The sequence below is a fragment of the Eptatretus burgeri genome, chromosome 1, assembly GCF_056783735.1.
Source record: "Eptatretus burgeri isolate ZD-2024b chromosome 1, Ebu_testis_v1, whole genome shotgun sequence".
Classification (NCBI taxonomy): Eukaryota; Metazoa; Chordata; class Myxini; order Myxiniformes; family Myxinidae; genus Eptatretus; species Eptatretus burgeri.
The window spans coordinates 13,370,734-13,395,201 of record NC_140961.1 but is presented as its reverse complement, the minus strand read 5'-3'; the positions used below and the strand labels follow the sequence as shown (position 1 = coordinate 13,395,201).

The 24,468-nt window shown below is 43.9% G+C and overlaps 1 protein-coding gene across 9 annotated transcripts in view; it reads right to left on the bottom strand.

The window, feature by feature from the left end:
• ENTPD4 (ectonucleoside triphosphate diphosphohydrolase 4) overlaps window positions 1–24,468 on the bottom strand; it is a 51,045-nt gene that overhangs the window by 881 nt on the left and 25,696 nt on the right. For 6 of the 9 annotated variants that reach the window (XM_085872321.1, XM_085872364.1, XM_085872331.1 and 3 more), the window contains 10 exons: window positions 23,761–23,946; window positions 16,986–17,191; window positions 16,509–16,659; window positions 15,350–15,453; window positions 12,744–12,803; window positions 12,346–12,491; window positions 3,592–3,758; window positions 3,103–3,412; window positions 923–1,008; window positions 548–709 (listed from right to left, as the gene is read on the bottom strand). In XM_085872321.1, coding sequence (XP_085728447.1) covers window positions 548–709; window positions 923–1,008; window positions 3,103–3,412; window positions 3,592–3,758; window positions 12,346–12,491; window positions 12,744–12,803; window positions 15,350–15,453; window positions 16,509–16,659; window positions 16,986–17,191; window positions 23,761–23,946 — 1,578 coding nt within the window. Of the gene's footprint in view, window positions 1–547; window positions 710–922; window positions 1,009–3,102; window positions 3,413–3,591; window positions 3,759–12,345; window positions 12,492–12,743; window positions 12,804–15,349; window positions 15,454–16,508; window positions 16,660–16,985; window positions 17,192–17,285; window positions 18,310–23,760; window positions 23,947–24,468 lie in introns of those variants that run through there. The other 3 variants (XR_015055879.1, XM_085872340.1, XM_085872348.1) reach the window with 3 other exon arrangements.

Here is a 24,468-nt window from a genome sequence, read left to right as displayed (position 1 = left end):
CATACCAGGGGGAGTTGAGTACAATCTGGGGTTAACATACCAGGGGGATCGGGGGCTATAATGGGTTAACATACCAGGGGGATTGGGGGCTACGATCTGGGATTGACATACCAGGGGGATCGGGGACTATGATCTAGGGTTAACATACAGGGGGAATTGGAGAGGGGTTTAATCCAGGGTGAACATACCGGGGAGGGGGGGTTAAATTGAGAAAAGGAAGAGAAAGGTCAGGGAGTTTTGGAGATTGGAGTAAGATGAGGGAAGGTAAGTGCCATACATGGGGTACGTGTGTTGGGGTGAATAATTGTACTATTTTACATTCGTTGGAGTGAATTTATGGGATGGTTTTATACTTCATTTAAAAGTACAAAAAGCATGTCACATCATTTCCTCAACATGAAGATCAAACCCAAATTTTTTTTTATTATTTTTTTTAAATCACGTGATGTCACGTCAGGCATTTTGTTAAATTTGAGAATTTTTTTCTCCCCCATTAAAAAAAACAACCTTTTTCCAAATGTCGTCAAGTGTTAGCAATTCTCCTCACCGCAGAGGCAAGAAGCGAGTGCGGTAGATGATGGCACCCAGAGTCCATTGTACTTCACGGTCGTACACCAACTGAGCAGTGTACAAGCCTGTGTAGTTGTCTGGGAATGAGAAGCCTTCATGCAAGACGTTGTATACCCACGCAGACTTAAAACACTGATGTCTGAAAACAACACACAGTGTACAAAGAGCAGTTGGTAAACATGATCCATTGGGTACATTATTTGCATTTGGACATTGTGGCGAACCAATATTTTCACCAGGACGCTGGCAATCCCCAATATTTTCACCAGGATGCTGGCAAACCCCAATATGAATGAAAGTTTTACCTCGTTTGGGGATGTATGATTGAAGTGCAAGAGAGGAATTTACTCACTTTAAACGGTGCATGTCAGCATGTGATGAGTAGAGCTTCTGCTCATACCGAGCTTGTAGTGTATCCCAGCGTGTGGCGCAATAAGCCTGTACACACCAACCACATGGACGCTTTTAACAACATTATATGGCTGGGCTTAACTCTAAAGTGGAAATTAAACATTAACTTTTGGATATCAGTATCTGCACAGGACTGACAGGGTGGCTGAGCCCAAGAGTAACACACACTCACCTCTGTGCTGTCTCACCTAGGTTTAAATACTGACCCAACTATAAACTGTTTGACAGGCAGGGCGATTCATCCATGTGTGGGTCGTCCCTCAGATGTACGTTAAATGGGCGTCCCATCTGCCACCATTGCTTAGTGGACGTTAATAGAACTTTTCTGGTCTATTGTTTTCTTGCTAGTGTACAAATCTCATCCGGTAATCTGTTGAGCTCTTCACATACTCCGCTAGTCAGATACACGATGTAATGTGCACTTGGTTAAGCTCCATCAAACCAGCTCCTCCTCGTCGTCTTGGCAAGTACAACCTCGGTATGCATTGGTTTTTGTAGAATATCTTGTGACTAGTTATAAGTTTGCTTGTGTTGGCGTCTAAACTGTTGATCTCCAATTGTGGCCAGTTTGTAATGACACAGCTATATTGGAATACCGGCACTGCAAGTTGCTTTATAGCTTTGGTTTCGTTTCTCGGAGAGAGGGTGACTTCAGAATTAGTCTTATCCACCTCAGTGTGTGCGCATGGGAGAATTGCATCTTGCAACTTGGGGGAGGGGGGGGGGAGGATTTCGTCCAATCCCTGGGAACATAAAGCAAAATAATAATCTTTTTTTGGGTGAAAAGCACGAATAATTATATATAAATACACTTCCACTTCACCATAAACTCTCTCTGAACAATTTGTGACAAACAATAGCACAGTAAAATAATTCAAATTGGTGGTTTCACTAAATCATTTGGATTAACCAAAAGATAAACCACTTGAGTATGGATTTCACAACAAATACAGAACTTGTTCAAATTTACCAACATATGCTGCAAACCAACAAATGTAATTGAAATATATCTTGCACCTGCCAATTCGGAATAATGAACAACCAAATTTACCGTTACCACCTCCAACTCCACAAACCCTCCTCGTCCACCCTCCCCCCCCCTAACTGAAAAGTAAATGACAAAAACAAAATTTGGGTTTTTAAAAATTTTAACAGCTGTTGGATCCACTTCATCATTCCACTTGGATTAGTTTATCCCTGTTTTCAGACTCCTAGTAACGAGCTACATTGTGTGTGTGTTTTACGAACGGAATTTGAAGAAAAACGAGGTGTGTGATATTTATATAAATCGAGCAGAGCTGGCCCGAAATTACCAAATTTTTACACGTGCTGGGGGTACCTAGGATCAGGTCATGTGTTCAAACTCCTCACCCCCACCTCCACCTCCCCAGCGAGGGTGGGGAGACATTTTCTGGTTTTCGCCTGAACACATGGCACAGTGAAAGTGGTTTGCTGACCCCTGCTGGAGAGATGGGAGATTACTAGCCAAGACAAAATATAATTGCCCCACTTCCCACTCCATCCTACACCATCAGCAGGTGCTTCCAGTTTTATAAATTTCAAATGATTGGCAAGTGGGTGATGAAGTTTTGGCCAGTCACATTCTTTGTTGAAGTCCTTCTGTTGGCAAAATCGACTTTCAATCAGGAAGCGCATCAATTGACCCGAGCCATTGTGCACCTCAAAGAGATTCCATACAGCAGTGAATCAGTATATGACATAGCTCCATCTGACCCTTCGGCGATGTGACTCCCATAAAATGAGCCGCTATGTTACAGTAAATCAATTGTTGATGGTGATGCACATGACTGTTAAACCATCAGGTGGTGAAGGGTAATATTTATTTGCACCTTTGGTCGGTCATCCATTAATAATTAATTCACAATAATTAAACTTTTTTTTAACTTTAGGTTTCCCCTATTGAGAAGTTATTGAAGATCTTTGGTTTTGGTAAATAAAGATATCACTTTAATATTTTTTTGCGTCACCAGTCTTGTGCTTTGTTAATTAGGTAACCACAACACATTGTTTCCAGTAAAAACGAAGGCAAGCCACAATCCCATCCAAGGTGCCACCATGACAGACCACAGTCCAAATCCCAAAATCCACGTTCATACTCACAGTGGCGGCAGAGGCATAGCGATGACTGTTGTAAGGACCCGCCATGCGCAGCACATCGTCAGTGCAGTAGAAGAACTCGGAAAAGCCGTAAAACTGGCTCGATGCGAAATTGAGCTGCGGTCGGTAAACGGCCTGCAGCACCGAAGTGGTGCCATTGAGAAAAGGCCGAAGAGCGAGCCGGCAAGCCGAAAAATCCCCGACCCCACGCAGAAGTAGCTGGTGCCCATGCCGCTTGAGAACATCTTCTAAACCCAACGGCAAACAGGGGTCCGGCAGAGGCAGCGCAGGGTCAGGATCAGGATCGGATGGCCTGAAAATGCCCCGGCTCTGGTTATCCTTTCAGCTTTCATGCCAATAACCGAGATGGTAAAAGGCTATCACAATCCAAGCATGCCTTGAACATGCATATTCTGGTCCTGAGTCTTAATCAACAATCTTTATCACCAGGTGAATGCAAGAATCATCAAATTTCCTTTGACAGTCTCATACTTGCTGGCAAGACTGCTTTGATTGAAGAGAAGTTCTTCGTACCGCTCACGGACCACATTTGCCCCAGAGCCCAGAAACGTGGCGACGTAGATGCGGTAGTCATGCTCCAACTGATGCTCGATGCACCCCAAGTTGAACTCTGACAGCAAGCTTTTGGCCACATTCTCCTGTGAGCAGAACACATACATTGTTAGTGTAGCTCGAATTCAGTGGTTCTTAACCTTTTTACCACCACACCCCCTCTCGTAGTTGGTCCTTGTTTCCACACCCCCTCCCCCCCCACCCCTTCACATCTTCAACCAAATGATTAAAATCACTCCTGAATTAAAAGGAAAAAAAAATGCATGTTTTTAGTCTTTTTATTGAACAAAGAATTCTGCAAAAGCAGTGCTCGTATACACAGCATACTTGATGAGATGACATTTAATGACATACTTGACGTTGCTTCTTAGCTACCAGATCTTGAATGCATGGTCAAATGCCAGAGAGAGCACAATGCAAGTCCCCTTCAACGTTCAGCTCGTTTCTGTACTTGGTCTTGACAGCAACAAGCGTGGAAAATGCAGCTTCAAAGATAAGTTGATCCAAACAGTCAGAATCCGAAGAGCTTGATATGAGATCAAAGGGTAAACAGGAAGGTACGTGACCCAGAACGTCTCTCGATCCAGTTTTTTGAAATCTTCAGCCGGGGAGTTGAACTGTAAGTCAAACTCCTTTTTTTTTTTTTTTTTTTTTTTTTTTTTTTTTTGTATACCTTGGTCGAGGCTCGTATGAGAGCTAACACACAACTCACAGCAAGGAGGCATGAGACAAGAGGGGCGGGAGTGGAAGGGACAAAACATTGGGGAACAGACACAGGTGAACTGTGGAAGGGAGAGGGATGGGGATGGGACGGGGAACATGGCGAGGGGAAGATGGACATTAAAGGGACTTTCAGGAAGGAAAGCAGGAGAATTGAAGGAAGTGGGCTTGGGTGGATTATCGGGGGTAGAAAAGATCGAGGATTTGGATGGGGGAAGATAAGAGGTGGTGGTGAACAGCTGTTTTGAAAGCCTGAAGGGAAGAATGGGAAAGAATAGAGTGAGGAAGTTTATTCCAAAGCCGGGCAAAAAGAGGAATGAAAGAGTGAAGATGAGCAGTGATTCGTGATTTTGGTAGTTTTACCAGAAGGGGGTTGTTGGCGGACCTTGAGCGCCCTGTGGAAATGTGGTTGGGACAAAACGCAGAGAGAGCAGGGGGGGCAAGGCTGGAGAGGAGTCGGTAGAAGACAGAAAGACCACCGACCAACCTGCGGTGATTGAGTGAGAGGCCCAAAGACTCAGCTTCATTGCGGGAGATGCCAATGATCTTAAAAGCCCTGGTTTCGACAGCGTGAAGTCGAGAAAGGTGGGAGGCAGGAGCACCAGCCCAGAGGGGAGAGCAGTACTCCATCAGGCTACGTACAAAAGCTTTGTAAGTGGTCAGGAGCTCAAGAGGGCCGAGGAAGGACTTTGCACGACGGAGGATTCCCAGTCGGCGACTGGCTTTTGAGGCAAGGTTGGAAATGTGACTTTCCCAGGAAAGGTCATGGCAGATAGTGAGACCCAGAAGCTTGAAAGAAAAGACTTCTTCCAGAGGATTGTTGAGAAAGTGGATCGGGGGGTTTTGTAAACGGTCCTTTCGAAGAGACATAGTGAGAGTGTGAGATTTGTCTGGATTGAAAGACATGTTCCACGTGTTGGACCAGTTTGTGATTTTATCCAGATCTGCAGTGAGCGAAGAAGCTGCTGCTTGCCGGGCTGAGGGATGACAGATGGTACGGCAGAGGGTTGAGTCATCGGCAAAGAGAAATAGAGGATTTTCAAGAGAGTCCGAGAGATCATTGATGAAAACCAGAAAAAGAACAGGGCCCAGAACGCTACCTTGAGGAACTCCAGCCTGCACAGGAAGAGGGGATGAAAGAACTCCATTTAGGGCCACACGTTGACTGCGACAGGAGAGGAAGTCTGCGAGCCATGAGTGGAGATGGCCTTGAATACCATGGGCAGAGAGTTTGGTGAGTAGGGCAGGGTGCCAGACTGTGTCAAAAGCACGTGATATGTCCAGGGATACGGCTCGGATTTCCTGTCTGGCATTGAGGACCACCATCCATTGATGGGAGAGCAGTAGCAGCATATCTAGGGTAGAGTGACCTGGTCTGAAACCAAATTGATGATTGGAAATCAAGCCATTGGAGAAGAGGAAGGATTTCATGTCTGAAGCGATGATGGATTCCATAACCTTGCTGATGATTGGGAGAAGGCTGATTGGTCTATAGTTACAGGGATCTGTTTTTGCACCTTTTTATGCAGGGCAGTGATGTTAGCAGATTTCCAAGCAGATGGCAGATGACCTTGGGCAAATGAGAGGGTGAATAGAACAGAGAGAGGGTGAGCAAGAGCAGAAGAGCAGGCTTTGAGGACACGTGGGCTGATGCCGTCTGGACCGGTTGCAGAATCTGACTCGAGGTTTGAAAGCAAGCTCTCCACCTTGTCAGGAGAAAAGGATACAGAGTCCAGGGACAGTTGGGTGCGACTGGGTAAAGTGGGTAGAGATAGTGATGGGTTTGGGACACAAGATTTAGCTGCAAACACCGAGTTTAGACATTCAGCTTTATCACGTGTGGAATCAGCAGTGCGGCCATTTGAGGTAAGGGAGGGGATGGAGGGGGAACATACACCAGAAACAGATTTGATTGCACTTTGTCTTGCACTTTGTCTGAAATATCGGCGACGTCACATTGAAATGGGTTCCTAATGAATTAACAGGCTTTGCGCTTCTCATCTATATCCGGTAAGTATCTGATGAATTCTGCTTTCAATTCAGTCACATGAGTAATTATTTTTCTTTAACTCAATCAAGGTAACTGTGAATGAGAGCAGAATCCAAGTTAGCAAAACTGTCTATTTCAATCCTGAATTCGACATTTCCAGACGTCGAGTTTGGCCATGAATGCTTGAATGACGTCATGGTACATGATTATGTTGATGTTTTTCCCTTGGAGTTTGAGGTTGATGGCATTCAGCGCTTCAAAGACGTCCACCAGGTAAGCTAGAGATAGCAAAAATCCTTCAGACTGGAACTTCTCATGGAGATCTGCTTTCTGCTGCGAATCGAGAAATGTCGCCACTTCTTGTCTTAGTTCATAAAGCCGTCCAAGCATGTTTCCTTCCGAAAGCAATCGTACGTTTGTGTGGAAAAGCAAGGCTTGATGTTCAGAATCCATATCCACACACAGCTGTTTGAAGAGACGACTGTTTAAGGCTCCAGCTTTGATGAAGTTGACTACCTTGATAGCCAGGCTCATGACATCCCTCATTTCAGCAGGTAGAGTTCTGGATGGTATGGCTTCACTATGAAGGATGCAGTGCGTACCTACAGCAGATGGACTTTTTTATTTTACTCGTTATGAAACCAGTTTGCAAACCAAGCATGGTCGGAGCTTCATCAGTACACACCCCTTCCAGCGAGTCCCACAAAAGTTGATTTTCCTGGAAGAAGTTTGATACCACTTGAAAAATATCTGTCGCTGTTGTACAACTTTCCATGGGATGGCAGAAGAGCATTTCCTCTTTTACACTCGTGCCTGACACGAAACGAGCAAACATCAGCAGCTGAGAACACTGACCAACATTAGTCGTTTCGTCCAACTGGATGGCAAACACAGGAAAAACTCTTACTTGATCTTTGATGTCTTGAGACATTTCATTAATCCTTCCCTTGATGGCATCGTTTGATAGAGAGATTTGGGAAAGCTTGTTTGCACTATCTTTCCCCAGCACGAGCTCTGCTGCACGCAGTACACTTGGTTTTTTGAGAGTCTCTCCGATGTTATGGCTCTTTGCAATCAACATGGCGATCTCATAGGAAGCCTCAACAACCTTTGAAGTCTGTTGCTGAAATGCTCCACTGCTGTCCATCTTAGCTTGCTTCAAGGACTGCCTTTTTGTTTCAAAGAATGCCTTGGGTTTGGCAGCTCGAGCAGGATGCATTTTGTCGTACACAAAAGGAGTGTCAGACATGAGTGGACAGGAACCAAATATTTTGCCTGACACGAAAACCACCAAAACACCTTTTTTGCATAGGGTCGAGGCTATTTTGTATACAGAGTGGAATAGCAAGAACACTGAAAGGATCGGGACGCAACAGTGTAGAGAGGAGGGAAACACCAACAACAGGATTGAAGGACAAAATATAGAGGAAGACTTGTAGAGGGACAAACAAGGTGTGGGGAGGAGATATGGGGTGTATAAGATGGATACAGAAGCAAATTCTCTGAAGGTAAAACCTGGAAATTTGGAAGGAAGTGGGCTAGTAAGTTGGGAGGGGGAGGGGCTTGCCTATGCAATAATCAAACAATACATTAGTGGAGGAAACACAAATACAAAGAGAAACGACATCGTTCATAGAATGCCTTGCCCCATGCGGTTTTGAGAAACAAGGACATGGGTGGGGGTCTACGAGCAGCAGATTTGGTCGATCATGATGACATAAAATGCCGTAATATTTTGTCCAAGTACTGCTAAACTGGAGGTTTTTGAAAGTGCCAAAAAGGCAATCTGTGTTCCAGTGTTCAAGTATATCCATCCATTCAGTGGGACCATTCTCTGTGCGAACGTTGACCAGGAATGGGAGCAGGTTGACAATCATCTCAAGGAGATGGGGATGGGCCTGGCATCTGCCTGTGGGATGGCCAGACGGAGGCCCCTGGAGTACCGGCGGAAAGTGGATGCAGCGACGCGCTGTTCTGGCACATGCTCCCATACCTGACCTGACCTGATTCTCTGTGCAGAGCGTTGGTGCTCCTAAGCAGTCTCTTTGGCACAATTCTGGACGGGTCGCCACTCCGACACAGGATAGCAGTAAGCTGGCACTCATTTTGCTGACTTCGGAAGGACGACAGGCTGAGTCAACCCCACCTGGTATTAATTGAACAGCCCAATGTGATTTGAACTCAGGATTCTAGGATCCCAAGCCCACCACCCTAACCATACAATACAAATGGAACAAAAAAAAGAGCAATCAGAGACTGCAGACCCTTACCAGGACTTATTTTGTGTACTGGTGTGTTCCTCAGTCATAAACTGATGTTTGTAGACAGACAAAGACAGACAGCAGAAGTGAACCAATTGCTTAAGCCCGCTTTTCGCTTCATGCTCACGGGGTAATGAAGTAAAACACGAAAACATTCAGAACATGGCTGAAGATAAAAGAATGATTAAATACCAAAAAAAAATTATTTAGTAATAATTTAAATTTACAAAGTTTCCACTTTCAACAATGAGCTTTGGGGTGCATTTCTGGCATTTGGCCTTGGCCAGCAAAGAATGAGGTACAATGCATTCCTTGACCGACTCCAGACTGGGAATTTGGATTTTTCCAGACAGCTCGTGATGAACATGTTTTGTTTGCTTTGTGCTAGCAGGGTAAACAGATCCATACTTGCCAAGTGCGACCATGCAGGAGGCTAACTGTTCTGTGGACGGCCGATGGTGGGCACAGGATTAGGGAAATGGACATTCCATCCAGACCTAAATGAGCAGCTGTTCCTGTAAAGTTCAAATTCTTCACCATCAGCCACATTCCTCACGACTCTGACATTCAATTGCAAACAAATCTTTGGTGAAGACTTTAAAGGTAGGAAGCCGATTACCACTTCACAAACCAAGATGTGTTAAAAGACATTCAAGCCAAGTCTCTGTTCAAGTGATATAATTCAATATCAGTTATTAGACAACATCTCATGTAAACATTGTTTGTCTTGAAATTATGCATGTGCAACTCCATATCTCAGGACAAAAAAAAAACAAAAAAGAAACGTTTGCAGTTGCAAGTATACATTACAAAACAATACTACCCCCCATTGCAATTTCAAAATCCATTTTGAAGAACAAGCAAAAGTATTCAAGAAATAGAATCCACATGTCATGCTCAGAAATGTCAGATAGCATGTGATCCAATTAAAGTCCACTGAAAAGGTTTAGTCTCAAATTTCTAGGCCTTACCATCAGCAAGTGACCTCCAGAGGGCCTGCCACACAGTGACACCCTTCACTCTCTGTACCCACCTTACCCCTCCTATCAAACTGCTCCAAGATACGGTCTTTCCCACCCTGAGAAAGTGGAGAGGTTTCTGGAAAACCTCAACTCCGATTCTGGGACAAGTCCAGATGGCATCGGTGCACGTGTCGTAAAAACATGTTTGCTGCTCTTACCCATCCTCTTTCTGCTTTGTTCACTCGATCATTCTCTCTGGGCAAGATTTCATCTGCCTGGAAGTTGGCCAACAACACTGAAATACACAAACGTGCTGAAAAAAAGAAGAAAGAGCCTCTTAACTGCAGGCCTATTAGCTTCCTTCCAATTGTAAGCAAGGCCATGGAATCTATCATTGCAGTTGACATCAAATCCTTTCCTCCAACAGCCTGACCTCAAATCATCGGTTCGGTTTCAGACCCGGTCATTCCACCTTGGACATGCTTCTTCTTTGACTCTCCCAACAATGGATGGAAGCCCTCAATCATAGACATGGCATCAGGGCCATCTCTCTGGAGATACCTCGAGAATTTAATACAGTCTGGAATCCTGCCTTGATCTCCAAACTGTGTTTATGGCATCCAAGGCCACCTCCTCTCATGAATCGCTGGCTTGCTCCACTTTACGAAATCCTCTTCTCTCATCAAGGCAGTGTCTTGGGTCCAGTCTTGTTCCTCATCTTCATCAATGATCTTTGATTCTCTGGAAAATCCTGCCCATCTCTATGCTGATAATTCCACCCTCAACCACATTTCTCATCCTTCAGACAGGAAGGCAGCAGCCTCTTCCCTCTCTGCAGAAACCTTGATAAAAATCAGCTGGTTCAACACTTGGAATACATCTTTCAACCCTGACAAATCCCACACACACACACCCGGTCTCTCCAAAAGGATCGTCTGGCAAACCCTCCCATCTACTACCGAAACAAACCACTTGAAGAGGTCAACTGAAATTTTTGGGCCTCATGAGCAATCATGATCTTTCTTGAGCAGGCCATCGTTCCAAGATGGCTTCCAAAGCCAGCCACCGACTCAGCATCCCTCATCATGCAGGGTCTTTCCATCGGCCAATCGGAACGTTTGATTACCTCCAAGGCCTTCATTCGCAACTTGATGGAGTACTGCTCTCCCCTTTAGGTTTGTACCCCTGGCCTCAGAACTTGTCCTTGATGCCATGGAAAGCAAGGCCCTCAAAATCATTGGGATCTCCCACGACAAAGCTGTGTGTCTCGGCCTGTTAATTTCGCATCGCAGACAAGTTGGTGGCCTATCTATTCTACTGCCTCATTGTTGGTCTTTCATCCCTGCCCTCTTGGTTCTGCACCTCCCAGATTTTTGCAGGGCACACAGTCTGCCAGTAACCCTCTTCTTGTTAAACTCCCAAAATCCAGGCTCACTGCTCACCTCCACTTATTTGTTCCTCTTTTCTCTTGCTTGAGGAAACAACTTCCCCAGTCTGTTTAGTCCCATTCTTCCCTACAGGGCTTCAATAACTACCCAAGCTGTTCACCACTACCGAGGGCCATTCACCATCCACACTCATGACCTCTTCTATCCCAAATCACCCCATTACCAAGCACTCTCCTTTTCCAGGTTATTGTGACCTCCCCTCAAACTCACCTCATTTTATTTGTTAATTGTCGGTTGGTTTGTTCCTTTTCTGTTTGATCCCTACTTTCCCCTTCCTCTTCTTGCTGTGTTTTTATTCAGCTTGTTCGCTCACACGTGTCCTTCTCCCCCTCCCCTAGATCTCACGCTCACCTCAACTCTGCTTTGCTTTACTCTTGGTGTTTCCCCATTTCCATATTTGTCCATTCCATTCTGCTCTGCTCTAACAATTCCACAAGCCTCGATCATGTGTGCAAAAAAAAAGAAGTTGGCCTCCAAAGGCAGCCACAGATTGAGCATCCTCTGTCGATCCTTATCTTTCCTTTGAAAATCAGAACCATTTAGTCTAAAAGACCTTTGTCATTCAATGGAGTACTGGTTTCCACTAGGGGCTGGTACCCCAGCATCACATGTCTTTCCTGGATTATGTGGAATCTAAAGCTCAACATTATTGGAATAACGCACGACAAGGCCAAAAAACAAGTTATGCTGCTTTCACATCACAGGTAGGTCAGTGGTCTCTGTTTCTGCTGTCCTTTTCCTGATATTTCTCCCTCCTCTCTCAAGCATCTCCAAGATGCAATGTTCTTCCAGTAACCCCCTCCTGGTTAAACTTCCAAAATCCAGGCTGAGTGCACACCTCAACTCTTGTTCCTCACTTCTCCCATCTATGGAGCCACCTTCCAGAGGCTATTCTGTCTCACTCTGCCCTCCAAGACTTCAAAAGCAAGCAGGACACCACCATCTCCAATTCTTTCCCATGATCTACATTACCCCCCATTAACCTTCCTTAATCCAACCATATTACTTGCTAGTTAGTGTTTCCTCCCATCCTCCCCCTTTTCTAGCTTGTTCATTCCCTTCATGTTTGTCACACTGTCAGTTCTGGTTTGTCACAATGGAGGAGCCATCTTAAATAAATGACGACGACGTATTTTAGAGGTTGGAAGAGTTGGTAAAGCATCACAAAGCGAAGGCCTTGGGATTAATTGGTGAGAAAATATTTGTGTTCACCCTGGCAGGCAAGATTGACCGAGCTAGCCAGCAGCAGTCAGGCAGCCAGGTAGCAGTGCAGGAGGAAAAGAAAGAATAACCTGTTGTGCAGAGGAGAACCTTACACTCTTGGGAACCTCATATGCTATTTGTGTTGAAGCACCCCCCATATCCAGGATCCCGACCGTTCGCTTTCGAGTCACAGCAGGTTGTCCTGTCCCTTCAGCCAAATCCACTTCCGGATCACCTGCATTGGTCAAGCAAAAAGATGGGAAATGCATAAATAATCTGCTTTAAGCGACAAAAGTTATTAGACCATGGTTTTGAACTTGGTAAAGGTGAAGAGAACAAAATGAACTGGACAGTCATTTGTTTAAAGATCACAGATAACAGTTTACTGTGAAGTCACAATGCAAATCGGACATGATTCAAACTGCAATAACTATAACAGCAAAACCATAATATCCATATTATAATCGATAATCAAACGTGCTTTTACCTTCTTCCAAGTGACCAAATCGGCCCAACACAAAGTTGATACCAATCCACGCGTAAACACCTAATAAAAGGGCATTCAGGAAAAAGGGAACAGACTTTTGGTTAACGATAAGTCTCAGTTCACAAATAGTTGTGTGTCATTCACATGAGCATCCCCCCTCCTTTCTCCACCCAAAATAATTTATGAAATCATGAAAATGGCTACATCACACCGCAGTGGCTTGTTTTAGTAACGTCATGTATACAGCATCTCATCACGACCATAAGCAGGTCTGGAAACGAGGGGTCGCTTTGCAGATGGCTGAACGCCGAGCAGTTTTTACTACCTCAACATTCTGAATGTGGTCCAAACACCATGCAGAGTATTAATCTGATTAATGAGCCCAATTTATTTTCAAGTCCAGCGAAGCAGTTTAAACAACGTGGCAGGATGCAGAACAAGGACCTGTGTTCCTACGATGTAAGAATTTGACAAACAAGGTACCACAAGTACACAATTTTCATTCACATGGAACCACACCAGGTTCCCAGAGCTATCCACAGGTGGAAGCACATAATGCCGCTGCCATACTGCTCGAGACCCCTGGAGTGTGAGCAGGCAGATGAACAGGCATGGCAAAAGCGAGCAGGCAAGGCTTCCGGAAGTCAATGACCAAGCAGAAGTACCATGAGGACTTTCCTCCAAAAATCAGATTTTTTTCAGTCCAAAAATCTGATCCAAATCCATCCTTCGTCAATTTTCAGACTAGGGGTGGGAGGGGACATACACGCTCTGCAACACGCTTCACACAACATAACAAAGCCAACAATCTCAACCATCACACTACAAAGTCAGCGATCTACTGAGAAACTGGCTCAACACGTCATAAAGAAACATCATAACGCACCACAGAACTGCACAGCGGGAGGGGGTCTCCACACAAACCAGCCACGGTGAAGCTACTTTCAGCCGAACCCAAATGGTAATGATCCTGTGTGGTCACTGGTCAATGCACGGTAATACCAAATGCCTGTGTGGTCACTGGTCGCGCTGTGGAACCTGAGCGCAGCCAATGGATGTCCCCCCTAGAGGTACGGCAAGCCAATGGTTAGGCAAAACTCTGCTGGCCCCAACAGTGATTGCGGGGGCAGAATCGCGGAAATGCCACACTGCTGCCAGGACAGAAGTGGAACAATCGCAGCGCCACATCTACCCACATCCTATAAAACCCCACACCGAAGTGCAGAACGAAGCAGACGTGTCATGGGGATGTACATGAACAGACTGGTGGTACGAGAATGAGCTGATGACCGCATCGTAGCTGAGGATTGGTGGAGAGCACAAGTGAGAGGTTCCATACAGAGAACGGGCCCAACCAGCGGAGAATTCCCAGACACGTTGGCCACACATGCACACCGAATCTTTCTCCTCTTCTTTCTTCCCCTCCCCCACCTCTTGTTGGGAGCAACACCAGCCCGCTGGCTTGCATCCAGTGAGCGAGAGGCCGAAAAATACTCGTACTCATCTCTCTCTCTTCCTTGTGTGACTGAGGCAACTGTGTTGTAAACCTGTGAAGAAGTGGTTGAATAGGAAAGGCTTCTGTTCTCAGGGTAAGAACATTTCTTTTGTGCCACTGCCTTGTAAAAATGTGCCTTTTATCAACTGGATAAACTGTTTCCCAAACTGTACGATTGTCAGCTTCCATTGGTTAAACATGGTGTGTAGAGCAGCGAGTTCACCCCCACCGTTTCGTTATGGGTAGGCATTAGCAAATGTTTCCACTTGTGGTATCGCTCAGCCATCTAATAAATCACAGTGGGACATAGATTCAGATGCTGGACTTTGTCTGAATTAAACGTCTTCGACGTCGCCCGTGGTTTCTTAGCAACCCACCATACCACGGAATTATCCGCAGTTTGTCGGCTGGATAGTGGATTCGAGAACTCCCTTCGTGATCCCGACCGCCCCCAAATCCACAACAGTATCATCTCTAATGTATACTACAATCATTACGTTATCAATATTAACCATCAAAAAAATAAAATAAATCACTTGAGAAGCACTCAAATGTGAGGCAATAAATGATTGCAAGGTACATTGTTATGAGAGATAAAATCTTTTTTTTTTCTTTTGGAAACGGCATCTTCCATGCGCTGCATACGTGTTTTGGCTGTACTCATCGGTGGAGCAGAGGTCATGCGGTATGGGTGGCACAAGAGAGAAAGCGGGATAGCTGCTTCTCTGAGAGAAAGCGGGTTGGGTGGGTGATGGAAGGAAAAGAGAAGTGCAAGAAGGTATGTGCTTCCAAGTTGGGTTCAGGTCAGCAGCAACGGCTTTATTGTATCAAAATAAGCTGGTGAGAAAGTGGATGAAAATCGAAAAATGAAGAGTGAAATGACAGGAAGATGAAAAACTTAGAAAAGAGAAGGAAAAGGAGAACAGGAAAAGTCAGAGAAGTTTGGGGGGGTGGGGGGAAGGAGGAAAGAATGAACCATATAGGGGAATAAAGACTAGAATACTGGCATTTTATATATTTAATCACATTTATTTGGAGATAGTTTGCTTTACAACATGTTATCCTCCGTTAACCAACAAATCTTTCATCTATGGACCGCTGTGGGTCTCACCTTCTTGCTTGCCCGAGATGACTTCTGCATGAGAGTCTGAGAACAAAAATCCAAACTCAAGTGGGACATCTGTCCGGATGTCCTCCAGGATAGCCTCTTGCAGGCTGTGTGCAAACGGTCAGTTTATCAGCAGCAGTTAAATTCCATAACTGCAGAACATTTTACAAAATCATATAATCTATTTCTCACATTGACAAATTGTCAGGGTTGGACTGGTCAGCATTACTATTCGAGTACATAACTGACTGGAGTTCACAGAACACGTCACCCCACGCAGCCTTGAGAAATAAAAAAAAAATAAAGGGGGCGGGGTCTGTGAGCAGCAAATGCGATTGGTTGAGATGTAAAATGCCATAATATTTTGTCCAAGTACTGCTAAACGGAAGGTTTTTGAAAGTGCCAAGAAGGCGATTTGTGTTCTGCAGTATCCAAGTATATAGTTTCATTGAGATTTTAAAGGTTGTAGAAAAAAAAAGAAAGAAAGAAAAGTTTTTTTTCAGAAGTTTACCGCTGTTGATGAAGCGTCCAACACAGCCATAACACATTACATTAATTATTCGTGCCTGTTATTTTTGTCCTTTATAACATCCTTAAAAACAGTAAGTTTCCTTTTTGGAATGATTTTCAATTTTGTTTGACTGCCAGACAGGTACACAGAATTTTTTTTTTTTTTAATCTCACTACTCTGCACATGTGGTCAGGCCAAATTCAGAGCCAAAGTACTGCTAAACTTCAGGTTCGTTTTCCGATTAGTGTTCAAAATAACATTTAATTGAAATCAAGTTGTTCCTTGATCATAAACTGGTGTTTGTGGACAGACAGACAGACAAAGTGAACCAATTGCTTTAGCCCACTTTTCGCTTCGTGCATGTGAGGTAATGATGCTGGGATGCCAGTTTCAAATCCGAAGTACCACGTTGTTTGGGCATCGTCTACTGGTGTCCTTTCAATTTGGGTGCAAATGCACCAATGTCCTCTTTCACGAACCTCAAAGCTGTACATATTTCATTAAAACTCTAAGCTAATAAGAATTACAACTTTATGATTAGATGTAGAATCAGAAACCTCCATCAAAAAAAAAATGTTAACAAACACAAGGGAGAGATAAGCAGTAATGTTGCAGTCATCCAATGTCGAAGAGCACATGAGACACACACACCCTTGTGAAAGCAGACGCATGCCAGCCGTACAGAGAATGTACAGGGGTGTCTCCTTGTGCTTTTCCAATGGGATGTGCGCTGCCGCAAATTGGAGCAGCGGACGCAGGTAATTGCTCGCTTTCTCAGGCCGAGAGGCCAAGGTAGATATGCCTGTTTGCGCACACACACACACCTCAAAAGTGAGAACGCTTCATCAATATTACGGAAGTCTCACTCACCATTACAATTTCATTCAATGGACAAAACATTGTGTATTTGCAAACAAGAAAAGGGAAATTCGCTTGGATTTTACAAACGCGACTCAAGCAGGGTGACACGTGCTCGACCCTCCGTTACATGACCAGCTTCAAATATCTCACGTAACACACAATGATAATCACATTAAATATTGCACTTAACAATGACAAATAAGAATGAAACGAGAGATACATGAAAACATGGAGAGTTTCGTCATCAAAACAATTGACTACATGCACCTGGCTTGATTTTCTTCACCACAGGACTCCGGGTGTGATCTCGCATTTGTCGGATATCTAGCAGGCTGTGAGTGTCCCTGTTATGCGGTGGCCAGTAGTAAACAAAAACCCGTGAGCCGCTGCTTCCGCAATCCACTACGATCCCGAACGACAGGCTCGGATCCTTGATATCAGTCGCTTCCGCTTCAGCCATGATTTGCAGGTACCTGAAAATGAAGCAACCCTGGATGTCCAGCCTGTCTTGGTTTATTTATTATTTTTTAAAGCATGATCGAAGACTCATAGCACACGCACACGCACACACAGCTTGGGGGAAGTGCCGTCACTTCCCGTGGTCCTCTGGGTACCAGCGACGCGACAACAATGGCGCCACCTCCCTCACCGCACTCAGCGGGGCATTCCCGATGGAGAAATGTCCTCCCCATGGATGCCAACCAATTCGGCTACAATATGTCTGGACATGGCCTCTCCATCGATGCTACAGAGCTGGGGATAACTTCACTCCTTCACAATAATAATAAACTATTACAAATATTACAATCATCTTTATCCCCATGGCAAAATATTCCTCGTTAGCAAATAAGTAAATTAATAAAATGGATATAATCTCAGCTAAGAATAATCAAATGTTCATGAACTCTCGTGCCAAATTTGGCGAATCAGAAAAATCATTATAGAACATCGTAATATAATCCAAGCTAATGAGTGCAATTTACCAATCACAAGTGGCGTTCTATCGGTCATGACCACCGATAAAAGCAACATGGCAGCACCAATGTCTATTGACGCAGGAAAGAAGACTGCCGAGTTTACGTCAAAGTGTGTGTGCAGCACGTTGTTGCTTCAACAAAGAGCAATTTAATTCCCTTTACAAACCAATCGTGTCAGCTCAGTTTTGTATTCGAATTGTGACCATTTGTGCTTGTTGGTCGTTTTAAAAATAAGACAAAAAGTAAGTACAAGTTTGCCTAGCTGGGCTTAGAGGAGAGGGTTGAGAAGAAATCACCACATTTGGGAGAGTTCCCATTGTCAGGATTGCATCGTGTTGATAACAGATTACACGTAGCTTAGGTATCCAAGGGATCCACCAGAGAGAGCCCCACAGTAAATGAGTACTTCGGCCTGAAGGAGTGAGTGGTGCAACAACTTGGAACGTATGGCACATGAAACAACCAGATGAATGTGTAATCTGCCATTCTAACAAGTATAAACAAGATCGCATTTCCAGAAAGGCCACTGGTCAGGTTGGTCAAATGTGAATGGATTTGCAAAGATCAACTTGTACAAGCATCTCGGTGAAAAGATGACTCCACTCTACTTCCATAGATTGATGGTGAGGATTTGGCTGCCCTTCAGTTACAGTACAGGTCGTCACCATCAGGTGCTACAAGGAGTACACAAGATCTCTTAGCATGCCTGTCAAGCCAATGACACCAATCCAGACAGGATACATGGATGCATCCCAAAAAATCCTGCAATGGCATAATCAGAGTACGATTACAAGGTAAAACAGGAGATTCTTACATTAACCAGACTCAACAAGCTCTTCATTCGAACAAATAACTAAGTGGAAGGCATTCATGCTCCCTAATCGGACATGGAACCTGAAGAAAAGGCTACCGGTACAGAAAACTTTTCCCCAGCTCATCTCTGACACCAGCCAACTGTGAAATGAGCAATATCGTTTATTTTGAAACCCTTTCGGCAGAAGATCTGGCTGATAAATCCACATCTACTGCCTGCCAGATCACGGGACCAATGACATTATCGTTATCAGATTATATTTCCTACGTGTCGTCGATCATAAATGTAAAGTTTAACATCGATCATTTAAGTGGTTTCAGAGAAGAAGATTTTTGAATGTTTAAAATGATCCAATATGGCTGCCATACTATGTGACTGATGATGTCATTGTAAACAGACTGTTTCACTTTGGTCGTTGATCACATATTTAAAGTTTCACATTGGTCGGTTAACTGGTTTAAGAGAAGATTGATAAGGGTTTTCCTGTATTCCAAATTAGTGAGCAAACCACATCAAAATTCAAGTGCATTTGGAACCTTTAAACCTTACGATGACCTACTTATTGGTGGAGGGGGAGGATGCCATGAACAGACCAGTTCGCCAGCAACAAAGATCATTTTAGCCAAGTTTGGTCACGATCCCATCAGCAGTTTCAGAGAGGAGGTTGCAAAAGTATTCCAAGAGATAGATGGCTTTAATCAGAATTTTGGGTAAGAATGATTTGACAAGCCTATTTTAGGTAAAAGAGTGTCCCGATTCCAAAAAAAAGCAGTCTTGTTGACCTCGCTCAAGACACAATGACCATTTTAACCCTTTCGGGTCAAATTATGACGATATTTGGTCAATTTCTATTGGTCCGCGTTTGGATGTACTGAAGGTGTGCACATCGTTTGAATTGTATCACATCATATTATGTTCTGTTGATGATAATCATGACAAAAAATATATAATGAAGAAGTAACCAATTGGCCAATCGCTTTGTTCAGTTTTTGGCCACCAGTGGTCAAAAGTTTGAAATTCCATGTTGGGGCATATCTCATGTTTGCATAGTCTTTTCGAGCAGTGTGCAAAATCAACAATGATGTTAAGACTAATTGTTTTAATTTATATTTTCATTTTCTGTTTGCAGGTGGCAGCACCTCCTTGAGTGGCTCAGATGATATAACATGTGCTTTAGGCCTACATCTTACTGTGCAGCTGACAAGACAGTTCATGTTTTTGGGACATGCTCCGTGAGGAACTACCCAGGAAGTTAATCCTCATCATGGCTGATGGTGGAGAGGTGCCGTTGCAGTGTGTGTTGCACGTGGGTGATACAGAGCATGATGGTGATGCAGTAACTCCTTTTACTAAACAGACATGGGAAACAGCAGGCGACATCGCTCAATCCAGAATTCAATATCAGAAGAATGTAACATTTGGGAATGCAGCAGAGCTGGTCCTGAAGATCATATGCAGTCCAAAGGCAAGGAAAGTGCACTTTGTCTGCGAGTTATGTGAAAAGCATAAAGAGTGTTGAGCAACAGGCAAGAGGTGCAAATGATTGATCATTTCACATCACAGGTGCAGACCAGTTACGTCCTAAAGATTTCAGACATGCATTGAGATCACCAAATTTCAAAACTGCACTTTTAAGTTCTTCATGGAGGAATGGAAACATAACCATTATGCACCAATCATAAAACAAAAGACTGTTGTTGTTTCACATGACGAGCAGTGTCTTCAGTATACAGCATCTGTCAGGAAATGTAGAACACAATGAGGCACGAGAGTAAGAATGCTCACACGTGGAGGCAGATACCAGCCTAGTATACCATCTCAGCATGCTGTCAAAAGCAATACCAGGACAGAATGTTGTTGTCCATGCAACAGACTGATATCATGGTCATTCTCCTGTATCATTCAAGACAACTCAAGGCCAATGTGTGGATGGACCTTGGACATTCGAGTGATAACACTAGAAGGTATGTCCAAATTACTGCGCTGGCAAACCACCTCGGCCCAGTTGTTTGCAAGGCACTACCAGGTTATCATGCTCTGACAGGATGTGACTACACGTCGCCCTTCTTCAGGAAGGGAAAGGTGAAGCCATTGAAGAAAGCTCAGAAGAGTGCTCTCCATCTTGAAGGCATCAGCATACTCAGAGACAACCGCCTTTGATGATGACAGCCTTGTAGAAAGATATGTGTGTTCACTCTATGGTCAGGGAGCATTATCATCTGTGAATGACGCCAGGTTGAAAATCTTCCTACAGAAATACAAACTGACAGATCCAGACAGTCCATTGGAGAAAATAAAGGGACTTGATGCAGGCATGCTCCCACCCTGAAAAAATGTTCTGATGCAAAAATTGGCACGATGCAATTACGTCGCATATCTCTGGAAGCACGCACATCGAAGAGATCTACGAGAGAACATTCAACCCACAGATCACGGCTGGAAAGAGGTCAACGGAGATTTTGTACCACTCTGGTTTACTGGCAGTCAGATGCCAACTATTCTTTCTAAAACCATGGAACCAGAAGATGTCACAGATGTAGATGAGGATGATGATTACAATGATTGCATTACTGATGATGATTCAGAGGATGAAGAAGACAGTGATGATGATGATAATGGAAATGACTAATTGAATGTGGTAAATTGAAAGGGTAAATGGAAAGCTTGCAAGTATCAATATTTGAAATATTGATATTTCCCAGAACAATATTCAACACTTGGGGCCTATTCATATTTGGCCAAAAATAGTTATTTTGTCTAACATAGGGTCAATAAGACTGCTTTTTTGGTAATCAGCACCCTCTTTTACCTAAAATAGGCTTGTCAAATCATCTTTACCTAAAGTTCTGATTAAACCCACTATTTGACGGAATAAGGGAATATTTGGCCAAAAAGGGTTAAGATTGTCATTTTGTCTTGATCGACATCAATAAGACGGTTTTATTTGGAATCAGCACCGTTTTTTACATAAAGTAGGCTTGTCAAATCAGCCTTACCTAAAATTCTGATTAAACCCACCTACCCCACGTAATTTGACCAAATATGGTCATATTTGGTCAAAAAGGGGTTAAAATGGTCATTTTGTCTTGAGTGGGGTCAATAAGACTGCTTTTTTGGATTCAGCACCCTTTTTTACATAAAGTAGGCCTATCAAACCATCCTTACCCAAAATTCTTATTAAAACCATTATCTCCTTGGGTAGTGTTCACATTTTCAGTGCCACTGGAAACATATCTCTCAAAATACCAATTAAGAGTTAATGGGTGCCTACAATTTTCTGACATCCAAGACAAAGCATCAGGAAGCCAGCCAGCCTTGCTAAACGTGTTATTTTTTTAGGAATTTCATACCCACCGTGAAAAAAAAAAAAAAACAACGTTGTCTTGACTTGCAGCGACATAGAGCGAGCAGGTTATTGAAAAGAGCAAAACAAATTGAAGAGGTAGATTAATAGATGTATAATAAAAATAAAAATAAATGTAAAAACAGAGGAATGAAATCTCAAAAAAAAAACAACCACACAAGGTATGAATGACACCATATTGTGATGCTACAATCCTCTTACGAATTACCATCATGACATCTTTTGACATTTTACTTTTGTTACGAGATTGTGATGGATGAAAAAGAAGAATGAAGAAGCATGAAGAAGGACACCACGTTACGATGGCACAATTATTATTATTTTTTGTATATCTTGTCGAGGCTCGTATGAGAGCTAACACACAACGCACAGCAAGCGGAGCACGAGACAAGAGGGGCGAGAGTGGGAAGGACAAAACCGTGGGGAACAGAGACATTAGGAGATCTGTGGAAGGGAGAGGGATGGGGCCGGGAACACGGGGTATACAAATGGACATTACAGGCACTTTCAAGAAGGAAAGCAGGGAATTTGAAGGAGGTAGGTTTGGGGTGGATTAACAGGGGTAGAAACGATCGAGGTTTTAGATGGGGGAAGCTAAGAGATGGTCTTTATGGAAGTTGGAATCGAGGTGCTTCGTCCTGCATGTGCGGACGTGCCCAAAATGGTACCAAGCTGCTCTCTCGCAGTGGGAAACACACGCCAGGCAATTTGTGAGATGATACTCAACGCCAAGGCTCAGAGACTGCCGTGCAGCTTCTTGCGTCGATTGTCCTCACCGATGCCACGGCTTTGCAGAATGGCGCTGTCTCTTCGGTGATGTACACGAGGCCTTGATGTTCGTCTCACGCGATCAGCCAAGAGTCAATGGCCAGCATCTTGCTCCACCACGCAAGACAAATCGCCTCAGCACGAGGACGAGAATCGTGCCATCTTCTTCATACGTTGAAGGAAAGCCAGCCATAAAGCTCTGTTCTTACAGGTCATTTCTGAGCTACATTCTCTCTCAAACTCATGCATTCGTTCCCGATCTCTCCTCGACGTCACCAAACAACTGTCTATCTCCGGGGCATGGCTTGCTGGCACGAAACCCGGGAAGGTGGGGCCTGTGCCTGTTCGGCACACCTGGCTTGCTTGTGGTTATGGTTGTTGTTGGTATAAAAATGCAACTCCATCATGGTTGGCTTGTGAATGCAAAAACATAGGAATATGTCACAGGGGGGCAATCACATACTGGGGGAACTTGTTCTTAATCCCTATCTATTTAATCCGTATTATGCAGATTAATTTTACAGTGCATTAGTAGGGGTGGGGGTAGGGGGGTTAAAGTTTCTTATTTTGAGGAGCTATACTTCATGAATGCCCCCAAAGGGCATAATCTAGGATTATTGTCCACTGGAAAGGGTCTAATGTCTGAATATACAAGATTTTCAGGGATAATGAATGGGAGATTGGTATTCTTCAGTTGCTTCCTATGTCCTGTTGAGCCATGTTATTGATATGCTGTCTATAACTGCTGAGACCAGCTTCACTGTTTAAAGAAAACCTTGCAGAGAACTAAATCGGTGTCATTTAATCCTCTGAATTGTGTATACAAAACCGTTTTACCCCTAATTTGCTATCTCACGACGGACATGTTAAAGTTCATGATTCTACATCTTTTAAACCATCAGCATACTGGTTGGAAAGATGTAGAATCTGAAATACTGTACTGCTTCCATTTAAACACATTGAAAAAAAAAATAATAATAATAATCCCAACCTACCTTCTCCATTCATTGAGCAGCATGTTACCGGAAACCCAACATTTTTGTAGGGGGGGGGGCTAAGATTAAAGCATCACCGATTTTGGAGTAACGACGGCTCATTTGGCGTTTTAGGTATGCATACCTCTCAAGGTCGTGATCCGGTCGCCCATTGTGCTTCCAGTTGAGCAGCAGGACCAAGATGCAGACCAGGAGTACAACAAAGAAGAGCAGTAGGAACAGGAAGCGGCAGGAAATAGGCCTTTTCAGCCAATCAGGACGTGAGCAGCTGAAATGCCAGGAAGCTGGCAGCAAGCAGGCAACTCCAAACCTGTAAACCAGAGGAAAATAAAAGCTGTTAGGTGTTCCCAACCGATTACTAGCCTCATGTTCGAATGATGGGTTGATCTATATGTTGTTATTGATACAATAATTGTACAAGCTTCTCCACAAGTTCAATGATAAGAAAATAAATAAAAGCCTGCAACACTTGCTTCAGAGATTATGTGACCTTGTATTTTAATCTTACAAATCCTGCTTCGGTATCAAGGGAGACACCTCCAAATTGCATACACAAGGGTGAGAGGTGCATGCAGGGGAAGAAAAACAGTAAGTCGAGAACGGCACTCGGTGGAGCACATACCACCACCATGCTGAAGTTTACGTTTTGTATCCCATTGAGAGGCCAGATCTGCATCCGTGCCTTAACCAAAATGTACTTGAGTTATTGTTACCTACCCAACTCATCCACCAAGTTTTGTCATAATCCGTCCACAACTTTTTGAGATATTGTGCTATCTATAGTGTTTGGCCCCATCTCTCAATGGTGAAGCATCACTTAAACAATTGTAGG